The sequence below is a fragment of the Lissotriton vulgaris genome, unplaced genomic scaffold (assembly GCF_964263255.1).
Source record: "Lissotriton vulgaris unplaced genomic scaffold, aLisVul1.2 SCAFFOLD_801, whole genome shotgun sequence".
Lineage (NCBI taxonomy): Eukaryota > Metazoa > Chordata > Amphibia > Caudata > Salamandridae > Lissotriton > Lissotriton vulgaris.
The window spans coordinates 681,106-693,421 of NW_028251364.1; the positions used below are offsets into that span (position 1 = coordinate 681,106).

The following is a 12,316-nucleotide window of genomic DNA, read 5'->3' on the forward strand; positions in this document are numbered from 1 at the left end:
TTATCAGTATTGTCAGTAAAACCATAAAGAAACGCTCAACTGTCTGATCCTGCTGCCCATGAAACACTACACTAAAAAAATTTTTTTTACAAAGATAAAAATGGAGCGTTTATCTAAACATATATTATTCTTAATCGATAAGAGATACTATTCCATTGTCATCTCGTCAATTTCTTGTACAATGTTTGCATCATCAATAATATCAGCAATATGTGCATTCCATCCAGCCCAAATCTACAGGATTAACTAATAGTAATACACAGGAGTCACATGGTCTCGATGAAAAATCATTTTTTTGTAGATATAGACAAATAATCAGCCCAGCCAACAAGTTTCCTCCTAGCCGGCTACCTCGGGGTTGGAATTTATCACCAAAGCCCTGGTATATCTTCAATAAAGCTGTCCTGCGCTTCATATAGGCAAATCCCAGACGGTTGTATCAAAATATATCTCTATCGCCATTATTGCGTATGTAGCTCCAGTATGCATAATTCTAGTTATCCTTCATCAAAAGGAATATAGTCTCCTCACATGGATTTTTGTTTTCCACAGCGTGAGTCAAACGGTACCCTCCATCTTCAAGAGTACACAGTATGCAGTCGACTGAGAAAGTCTATGTCGAGGTGGAGGCTTAGTCCTTCCTATGTTGTGACAAACGACTTTTATGAGGCAGTGGGTGCTTCTATTCATAGATCAGAGGCGGGGGCAATAGGCAAGCTTGAGCAACGCCTGTACAGGCAGGTCTTAGAGGATTATGTCTAGATGGTTCCACCTCAGATCATTTCAAAATCTGTGCCTTCTCGCCCTAAGCGAAAGTTTACAGCGGTAGATCAGGATGCTAAAAGGTTCTAAAACAGGCCTTTCGGGCCCACACCCAGCCTCCTGCCGGTGCTCTGGGACTGGCTGATGATCTGCTCTGAATGTTGAGAACATTTGACTATTCACATGGGCCCCTTTTTACCTTGGCCTCCTCTTACTGCCAATGACAACGCTGACCCACCCTCAGCTGACATGCTAGACCCTGATATAATACATCTGCGTTCAGCAGAATGGACTCAAGCGACAAAGTGGCACAGTACGCCACAGGTCAGCTGTGTAAACCTCTTGAGAAGGAGGCATGCAGTTGTCAGTGCATGGAATGTACAAGATTTTTGGAGGGGGAGGTAGCACTTATCCCTGAAATTGAAGCATGGATGGCCACATTTCTAGCCAAATTTGTCAAATACCCTAAGAAAGGGATTGATCGTTCCTGGCACGCGACCCACTGTCTCAACTTGCACAACCCTGTTACGCCCCTAAATTTGGTATTTAAGGGTGACCCTGAACCTTGCCTCCTCAGATTCAAGGAACAAAGAAGAAGGACTGAAGAGCCATGCTGACCCAGGAAGAAGAGGACACCAACTGCTTAGGTCCCAGCCGTACTGGCGTATCCCAAATCCAACATGGCCACAGTGAAACCTTGGCCTGTCCAGCAGCCAGCAGCCCCCCAGAAACTGGAAGACCTGCACTGCCTTCAGCTAAGAGAGACTCTGTCTCCCGGTAGCACCTGATTCGCTCAATCCAAGACTCCAACACAGAGCCCGGATCGAGGCACTTCTGCACATCTACACCACTCTGCACCCGATGCCCATGGCCCGAGTTTGAGTGGCCCAACACCACGAGGAGGTCTCCACAGCAATCCTGACCTAGCATCTAACTCAAGATTTAGACCGACACCTGCAGTCGCAACTTGAGGGGTCACCCCGACCGCAATCCAATCTGGTAAGAAGATCCTAAGCCTAAAGACACCCATGCACCAGACACCCCACGACCTTGGGGCGTGGGGTGTCGGTTTGGATGACGCAACCAATGGTGTCCAGGCAACACTCAAGAACCCAACTTACCTCTCCTGCCAGTGGTCGGCTTCAGGAAACCTCCTTGCCTGAGGCTGCAGCTTTTTCTTTAAGCCAGAGATCTCCACTGAAAACCACAGGGCTCCAGATGTCTTCTTGGCACCCTGTATCCGGACGCCTCCGTGCCGCAGGTGGTGCTGCTCCTGTGCTGATTGTTGGCCCCTGCAATGCTGATCTTATCCTCAGGAGCGTTGGTCTCACAAGAGAGTGGCCTGCTCATAAGCAGCCTTTGACTGAAGGTCCCCTAGCCCCACTGGTTAACACTGAGCCCCTGCACTCTGCACCAGCTGCTCTAGTCACGCTGGTGGTGGTGCGATTTAAGTGCCCTACTAAACCTTGGGGAACCTTGGTTCTAAACCTCAAAAGCGATTCTTGCAGGTCGCTTACTTATGCAAACCGATACCCTTCTTTTCTTCCATGAGAACTAATGTTATGACTTTTGTATTGAAAACAAAGTAACTTTGATTTTATAGCCAAAACTGTCGTACCTAGCTGCATTTTGTAAGGCACATTGTGTGATATCTAGGCATATCACCCCAAGTAGTCAAAGTAACTGAAAAGTAATCTAAAAGTAATCAAATGTAATTTATACGTATTCTAAACTGTTTTGAAAGCAAACACAAACCTGTAACGATTCCAATTCCAACTACAAAATGTATTCCTGTGTACAGCCTTGCATTTGAAAGCATATTTTACCTACCTGTGGCAAGTTCTGCTTGGTTCTAGAAATAAAACATAAGTATACCTTTTTAAACTTAGCTAATTGGTCTGGATTCTGTCTGAGTGAGCACTGTAAGTCTTGATTGAGTGAATACAAAAAATGGTTAACACACCCTCCTGATAAGCCTAACTGCTCAACCACACTACCACAAATAGAGCGGTTAGTGGTTGTCTAATTTAGCTTCTGTTACAGGATCCACTGGACTCTGTGCACACTATACCTTACTTTGGTATAATATATATATATATCCAAACAATTCCTGGCGCACAATTCCTCATACAACGAGAAAGAACCAGTGCCGTGGCTACTATATTTGATCAGTGTGTTTTATTTGCCAAATAAAACACACTGAGCAAATATAGAGGCTACGGCACTGGTTCTTTCTTGTTATATGAGGAATTGTGCGCCAGGAATGGTTTGAATTTACGGGGGTGGGTACCCCGCCATGTGCCCTCCGACATAAAAGTGGCTTGTTATTTCTTGTTATCCAACTTCCTACAACAAGCCTCCAACTCTTCCAGTAACGATACGGGTTCACTTTTCTTCACTTCGGAGGTTAGGGGGTCATCTGGCTTAATTTCTCCACAGGTGGGAGTCTCACTTCGGATGCATGGGTTCTTCAGACAGTTGAAGGTTTCCAAATAGAGTTCTATGGATCTCCAAGACAGGAAACGGTCCGGAGTCCGATAAGGTTCGCCATGTTGGAGAGTGCTCTCATAGACGCAGAAGTCAAGGCAATTCTCAAAAAGGGGGCCATATGCCATACTACTCCTCATCCTGCTGGCATCATAAGCAACATTTTTTTGAAGATGCTTTTTCTCTTTTTCCTGTGTGATGTAACCTTTCCCGATTACAGATCGTAAACCAGTCAGTGTTTTTTTCACACACACCAGACAACGACTTGGGCCTGAATTTGGCTGATGTACTATTCAGTTGCATCTCAAAACAAGAAGTTGCAAAACTAATAGCTATAATGTGGAAGATATTTTGCAACCTCAAGCGAATGCCTATGAATGCAGGGGTGGAGGCCTGCAAAGCACGGCAGCTTTCCATCTCCCCAATTGCATTGAGGTATTGGAAATATTCTCCTAAATGCAGCATTAAACATTTTTTTGCATCCTGTTAATGACACCAGGAAAGTTTGGGAGAAGGAGGGCATGCAAAGGTCCTCTGGAACACACTCTGCTCTCCTACCTACAGACCACTGTTCCCCAGACACTTCACTGCCCACACCAATGCTGCTAACCACAATTCCGAAGGTGGAAGGCATCCCACCATTGGTATAGAGCAATCCGAATCGCAAATAGGAGGAGGACGTCCTTGTCAGGAACCATTCTATCTGCGATTTGGACTGCGAGTCAAACTCTTCTATTACTAACAAAGTACCTATAATACATTGCGACACACTATTGTGGTTGCAAGCCTGTGTATTTTTACTCGCTTTGCAACCACAAAAGGGTGTCGTACTCGCCGATTTTCTTTATATCACTCTAGAAAAGACCGAGATTGGCGAAATGCAATTTAAACCAAACTGCTGCACACTTAAGTGCTGAAAGGAAAAAGATAACAGGACTGTGACAAAAGCACAAGCATTATGTATAACATTTGACAAAGAAATGATCAGCTAAAGGCATTCATGGAATCCACAAAAATGGAATACAGATGTACAAATCAAGGAAAAACTGTAACAAAACAAAAAAACAAAAATGTAATTTGTTTTCTTAACTACAGATGTCCATAAACCAAAAAGCTTGATGGCAATGGTGAAGACTGTAATACCATTAAGAAGTTCTTCAGTTTCATCAATACCCATTTTCACACTTTCCTCAACAATAGAACCTGTAAAAAAGACAGAAAACAAATTTCAATAATTCGTATTTCATTATCTGCCATGCTAATAATGACCCCAAATACGCTTTTCTTCTTTCCTATATGATTTAAACTTGTCTATTTGAAGGCCATGCTGCAAATCAGTAAGCTTTTAGCTCAACAACTGGGTTGTGACCAGTATTTTCTTTGGCAGTGTGACTGATAAACTACTTAATCACATTTCAAAATTTACAAATGGAGTAGGTCACAAAACAAATACGTAAGGCAAGTGGTATTCTGCAACCCCCAGAGAATGCTAATATATGAAGGGATAGAGGCTAGAGAGGGACAAGGACCTCCAACCCTGCTGTTTGTATTCTCTGTACAGACCAGACTGAGTACCAGTTTTTGTAGTTCAATTTTTGTATTGCAATTTAGAGGATAGTCAACACTGTTGCTTTTGGAGTAAAATATATCCAGGAACAGCAGCCTGGAACTTAATAGGCTGCATAGTCCACCTTAATAAACATAAATAAATGAGCTCAGTTTGTCTTAAGGTGGATTATATAAGAATGATTTGAACTACTTACAGGTGTGGAGCCCTAATGTAAACTGTGTTTACTAAATGAGTTACAAACAAGATGTAATTTCTGCCACATTGACAAAGAGTAAAAAGTCAGGTTGATAAATAATCTATGAACACCCTTGAACAAACAATGGTCCTAGTCACAAGGAAGGAGGGTGCCATGCCATGTATTAGAATTCAAAGTAAATATGCATGATGGAGAACTTCGGTTACACACAAGTTAAATGTTTCCTTCTCCATCATCTTCTGACAATAGAAAGCTAATCTTTTATGTATGTGGCATTTCAGTAATGCGAAAATAGAAAAAAGGAAGAGGAGAGCTGTAAAATATCAAAGACAAATATAAAGTTAATGAGTGATTGGAGATGCAGCTGGTTTTGTACATGGTTAATGAATTGTGATGTAGTCTTCGGGTGCATTTTCCACTCTTTCCTATATTGGAGCAGAGTTGGGACCTTCCTGGTGGAAAGTGGCGTAGCAAGAGGAGTGCGGGCCGCTGGTGGCGGCAGGAGTTTTGAGGGCGGCAGCCTCCCCCTGCTCCTACCTGCTGCCGTCGCGGTGGAATAGGTAGTACCCCTTACATTTGGCCGCTGCAGCAAAAGGCCTAGCTATGCCACTTTTGGTGGATAAAGGGATGTCGTTCCAAATCCGAAATTCCTCCTACCTCGTTTTTTCTTTTGTTTTACACTTCTTATTCTGATGGTCTGTCGAAAACAACCTTCGATGGCGAGCGTGTTTGGAGGAGAAGCAGGTTGTCTGCAGGTTAAGGGAGTTCTGGTCGTTATGGCTTTATAAATGTTACCGCTGGTTTTGAAGATGGTGTGGGCTTTCAAGCGGAGTCAATGGGATGGAGGTGAGCATATTTCTTCAGGCCCTAATGAGACGAGCTACAGCATGTGGGATGCCACTAAGAGATGCCAATGTGGAGTCTGGGATGCCGTGAACAAGGAGTTACCTTTGTCTAAAGGCGAAACTACGTCACTTTACCAACAATTCTGAAGGTGTTTTTCAGAAGAAATTGTTTCACTTTCTTTAGAAGAGAGAGCTGGTACCAGGCTGTCTGTGTTTTTTGCCATGTGATCCTTGAGGGTGAGTGGCTGGTGTCCACAGTGTATTCAAGTGATCAGTTGAAAGTTGGGGTTCGAAGCTGTTATAGTTCAGGTCACTGAGCCAGGTTTATACTGTTTGTTTATTGATCTTAGCAAATAACAGACATTCTGTCTTGTTTGGGTCTAGCTTCAGGTAGGCACTGGACATCCTGGTATGGGTGATGCACAGGCAGTGTTTGAGGCATTGGATGTATGAGGATACCGTGAAGTAGAGTTGAGTATTGGTGAATCTTAGGGCTGTTATCTGTAAATTCATCCCCGAGCAACTCAAAGTAGCGGATGAAGAAGACAGGGGCAGCATTGAGCCCTGGGGGTGATAAGAGATCACCTGTGGATGTACAACAAGGTAGAGAGCCACCTCTTGAAAAGATGCTCGGCAATAAAGAGTACCCTATCACAGCATCAGCTCTAAAAGTCAGAAAACATGCAAAACCATGAACAGTTTTTGAACTGGAATCCTAGTAAATTTCTCTAATAGAAAATGTCCACTTCCGCTAACAGAATGAGGTCAGTACTTACCAAGAAGGGGATTTGTAGCTTTTTGATAACATGCTAAGGTGCAAGAGACGCCCTATCGGACTATGGTCAGTTGCAGTTATGGAAGTCTATTCATGCATCTCCATGGATAACCAGGAACGGCTACTCTGTAATGGTGGAGGAGGTTCATCCCACAGCATGCGCCAGCAGACAGTAAATAAAATGACAACAACACTTATTGTCACCTCACATGTTCATCTGTTCATGAACGCCATCCATTTACACGGAATTAATACAGGTCCTAGAACTCGTACTCGGGTGGAGAATATAGTTGGAGACTTTGAAGAGACGGGACGATCCATTACAGATGAACATGTGAGTTTGTTACCCGTCTCTATTTTTACTTGTGACTGATTGACAACAGAAGAAGATTAATTGATCCTATTCACGGAGCCTCGCAAAGGGTTGATGAGAACCAAGCAAAGTGTGATATCATCAGGAAAATTGACCTGCCCTGAAGAAGTCATATGTCTGATTTGACTGGACAAAACACGTGTTGGCTGCGTTGATATATATAACGGATTGGATTGGAGTGCAATTACTTTGGAAAATAAAATTGGAAGAATTACATATCCAACACTGATTACCATTTTTGAGTGCTCAGAAGACAAATGTAAACCTTAGTGGTACCCAGTCTGAATTCCACACATTCTTATGACTAACCCAGCAGCAAGTAACATACCTGAGAACTCTAAAGATGCGGTTACTCAGAAGCTGTAACAAGATCTCACACTTATGGGTGGGGAAGTTACCTATATAATTGAGGCTCATGAAGCATTCAGGACAGAGGTATCCTATTCATAGGTTACATTTCCAGCAGCAGACGACCAAACAAAGCTGTTTTAGACTTACACTGCAGCCGACGTTGCAAATAACTATACAGCTTATGAAGTTATAGAAATACCATTAACTTACCAAGAACACAGAAACTGGTTTGAAGGCACCCTGCCACACACTACAGAAGATGTTAGACTATGTCCCCTTAGCAATGAGGGAGCAAAATGAGCAGACGTAACCGATTCCACACCACACCCAAGCAGCACAATTACGAAGACTATATGCGGGTCTAGTTGACATATAGAGCTGCCGACCCAGTTCATCATGCAAACAATGGCAGTCAATCCTGTGACGGCTGCTCAAGCTGTACCATAATTGGCTACACCAGGCATTAGTCCACAGGCTATCAGTGCTGTTATGAGTAAAATTGTCACCAGACGTTCTATACTGCACAAAAAATGTCAGCTTCAGCCCAACACCAGGTGGCGATCTAATGCTCAGTGTGAGATCTGCAGCTCATATGCCTCGAACATAAGTCAGCTTAAAGCAGTGTTTTCCCATACGGGTCCCTAGGAAACACAAAATATGTGAAAGGCTATGCTACTTGGGCTACAGTCTTTGCTGCAGTATATACCAGAACTCATGGTACCCCCTCTTTAGCGGTTTTGCAAGAGGTGCTTACAATAAATCAAAAAATTAGTTCGCGGTAGGCCCTGCCCTGAATTTGGGGATGAAAATGATGGGCAATTTGCAGCAGTATCCGCCTCTATGTTAAGCTACATTAAAGGGAGGCAGCAGTGTTGGCTATATGCCAGCAACTCAGAAATATGGCTCCGGGACAGGAGGAGCACAAATGACCGAACATTATCGAAAAAACGTACACAACAGTGAGTAGAGATAATTTGGGGGCCAGACCTAGTAAACCACAAATTAAGAAATTCTGAAACGGATAACTCGAACCAAGCACAGTCTCTTCTACGAAGAAGTAGTGGGATAGTAAGAAAAATCAAGAAAAGACTAAATCACATGGTGGGACTCATCAGGAAGCCACTGAAAAGCGATATGTTCTGCACATTCGCGGAATTGTTAAAATACCGGACAGGTGGCGAGGAGAGTGGGCTGGATGTTGAAAGTGGGCCTCCCCTTGCCACAGAGTGAAAGGAATGACCTCAGTTATATGCACACTGGGATGCGGTGCTATACCCCATGCTCCCTCCTCACTGTAATATTAAGAGAGATAAATTACTTTTATTTGATTTAGTTTAAATCATAAAAGGTGGGAGGCGTGGCCAAGATGGCAACCTGATCAGACGCAGGTCTCTGCGGCTCCCTGTCCCGGCCCTCGCCTAAAGCACTGTACCGCGACCAATTCAGGCCCCACGACCATGGCACTGACCCTCATCTGATCGCGACTGCGAATTGCACGACCAGCGCAACTCCGGAGCCTGCCTGACCTAGAGGGGCTGACAGCGAAGCAGATCCAGATCGCGGCGGGAGGAAATGGCGGACGCCGAGATGTGCCCGCCAGTGCTGCACTAACAAGACCCCACAGCCCACATAGGGAGAGTGCCAGCCGGCTCCTCGACGGCTATTCCCGAAGAGCCCGCGACCTGCACATCCCAACCAGGGGACCGCGTCCGGGACCCGGACCTCCGCCTCCCCCTGTGGTGGCCCAGCCGAGAGGTAGAGGGACGCCTGCGGAGCTGCGAAACTCGAGGCCCCGGCTCTTGGGCCTACCGCAACGCGGGCCCTGCGGACCCCGGCAGACAGAGCTCAGGCCTGTGGGGCTACCGGCACAGCCAGCGGAGGCCGGTGGTGTCTGTCGCAACCCGGCCCCCGCCCGGGACGGACCGAGTGGCGCCATTTGCAGAGACGAGGCCGGTAGAAGAGGTGACCGGAGGGGAAGCAGAGACCCCCACTGCGAGGCCTGGAGCAGCCGCACCCAGTAGTTTGGAGGTGAGGAGTGACACCGGGGGTGATGAGTGGGAGGTTCGGGGGGCGCAATCGAGCCCCCGGCGAGCGACACTGTTAATTCATGGCAACCTGGGCTGCCGGTCAAGGGAGGGATTAGCGGCGACACCCCAGGAACGACACCTTGGCACTGGCTGGGCGATTGCTGCTGTGGTCTGGGCACCCCCGGGCCCTTTGCGGCCGCCGTGCCCGGGAAAGTAACTCGCCGGCCCGGAGAGCGAGGACCGGTGCTACTGGCGCGAAGATCGCGGCGTCGCCACAGGCATTCCACCCCCGGCCTACCTGAGCGGAGAGGAGAACAGATCTGAGGGACTGGCCTGCCGCTCTCTGGGGCGGGGAACTGAGACAAGAGTAGCGGCGGAGTCCCGGGGCCCGGGCCGAGGCCTTCACAGCGCAGCCGCCAGCTGCAACCGACGAGACAGCAGGGGGTTCCTGGGCAGCCCCGAAAGCGGGGATCCTCCGGCCCGGGGCCGTGCCTGGACCATGTCCTCGACCAACCGCCGTGCTGGAGGCTCGATCTCTGACATGCTGGTAAAGGGGGCAAACAAAGGGGATAAGAGTCCCGACAAACCGGCACAGACGACACAACCTAAGGTTGGTGACCGTGCAGACGGAGAAGCGTCAGCCAAAAAGTCCTTCATGGAGGTGCTATTCACTTCCTTCAAGGAAGATATACAGACCCTGAAGCAGGAGATGGCTGGGGGTTACAAAGAACTGAGAAGAGATATGGAGGAACTTGGGAAACGAGTAGCAGTAGTGGAGACAGCGGACGTTGCCAGAGGCGAGGAGGTACATATCCTGCAACAAGAAATAATCAGACTCCAGGAGCAACAAATGGACTTGCAGGCGCCTACAGAGGATCTGGAGAACCGCTCAAGGCGCAATAACATACGCGTCCGGAACGTGCCCTCAAAGACCGAAGGGGGGGACGTGACAGCTTATCTACAGGGCCTGTTCAGAGACATATTGGGGGAGTCGGATGACTTTGAGATCAGGATTGACAGGGCGCACAGGGTGGGCCTCTTCCTCGGCGAGCCACCAACCCCCCGCCTGATATCCTAGCCTACCTCCCGGACTTCCCTCTCAAAGAACGCATCTTGAAGGCGGCCCGGCAAAACCAACCCATCACTTATCGGGGCCAAGCGGTGGAACTCTTCCAAGACCTGTCCGCGATCACCCTTCAGAAGCGGCGAGCCTTTAGAACAGTCACGACCTTTCTGCGAGAGAAGGGGATCCCATATTCCTGGGGACACCCATTCCGCATCATTTTTAAATCGAATGGGTCCCTGCAGCAACTCAGATCACTGACAGACACTTGTGACCTGCTGGGCATCCCATGCGAGGAGGAGGGATCGGGAGACGACACAGGTGTGACCCCCTCGCAGTCGACGCTCCTATCAGGCGATAGAGGGGGCTGGCAGAAAGTGAGACACAAGCGCCCTAAGAAGAAAATTAACAAGCCTGACCCCGAAACAGTAGCCCCGGAACACGCAGCCGCTATCCAAGAGGTGTCAAAAGATACTGCCAGCGCGCCATGAGAGATAGTGGTCGAGACCTTGAAGAGCATGGCCGCTGTGCGGCGCGGGGGCGGGGAGCCGACGGGTTGCCGTTGCCATTGCCTGCCCATCACCGATACACCTTACCACAGGACCAGCTGAACTGTTGACTGGACCTGGGACAATGTTCGTTAATGACTTTTTCACAGTTGGGGTAGGGGTGTGGGAGGGGGAGCGCGGGAGGGTGTTGTGGGAGTTCGGGCATCAGGGGTGTTGGGGGGAGGTGGAGTGGGGGCTCTCCTTGTCCAGGGGATTTTGACTCCGCAATCCGGTTCCTTAGGCTGATCCACATCAGACAAGGGAGGACCCTGCCACAGACACTTGCAGGCCAGAGGCTGTGCTTAGCTGACCCTATGACACACTCTCCATGACACGTCCCTTGACAGTGCTCACGCTTAACGTGAGAGGCCTTAACAACCCGGTCAAGCGCAAGGCAGTGCTATCCTTTCTGGAACACTCGAAGGCGGACATCTGCCTCTTGCAGAAAACACATTTAGTACCTAAGGACCACCATAGACTAAAGTCTCGATCCTTCCCCTGGCAGTTTTTCTCGTCTGCCCATAAAAAAGTAGCGGGGTGTAGTGACCGGGTTTTTCGATCTATTTCTTAGTGATGGTGACTTTAGCTTGCTAACATCCTAGATCTCTATTCTTAGCTTGTTTTGCAGGGGTTTTGGTCCTTTTCAGGCCTATTTCCAGACCTAGAAGCATAAACTAGAGGATAGCCGCTTTATATGGGGATAGACCCCTTGTTTCTGACTATTGCCTATGGGCTTTGGCATAATTATGTGTCTTTCATCATTTTCAGGCCTGAAGGCCTATAGTAGAGGGTGGATTCTGTAGTCCTGACTTTATATTAGCTATTTGTAGGGCTTGTGTATGTACTATGATAGAGTTATGTATCTATTTTATCCGTTCTGGGCCTGTAAGGCCCAGAACCAGAGAGACTCCATTTTGTCTCGTGCAGAGGCAGAATGGGATGCTTGTAGGTGAGAGGCAATGTTTAGCTTTGAGGTGTTATGTGCTTGGAGAGAACCAGCCTTAGCCGGCCCTTATCGGTAGACTGTATTTTTCTCTGTGTCGAAGACACCAAAAAAGGCTGGCATGCTGGGAGTGTGTCCTTGATGCGGAGTGGTGCAGAAATCTGGTGGGCGGCAGGCTGCTGACTGGAACTTTCCACTAGGAAAGAGCATTCTATATTAGTGAAGTGCAGAGGCGGAGTTAGTTAGTTGAGCTGGAGTTGCAGAAAGAGCTTGAGCTGGAGAGAGTTCGAGCGAGAAGGAGTTGAGCTAGAGTTGCAGTTAGTTGAGTTGGAGGAGCGGAGAGAGTTCGAGCTGGAAAGAGTTTGAGCTGGAAGCA

General features: G+C 47.6%; 1 protein-coding gene across 2 annotated transcripts in view; it reads right to left on the bottom strand.

Moving 5' to 3' along the window:
* Window positions 1-12,316, bottom strand: part of LOC147662935 (interferon-induced very large GTPase 1-like) — a 398,632-nt gene that overhangs the window by 172,330 nt on the left and 213,986 nt on the right. For both annotated transcript variants that reach the window (XM_086950786.1, XM_086950785.1), the window contains one exon: window positions 4,393-4,452. In XM_086950786.1, the coding sequence (XP_086806912.1) occupies window positions 4,393-4,452 (60 nt within the window). The remainder of the gene's footprint in view (window positions 1-4,392; window positions 4,453-12,316) is intronic.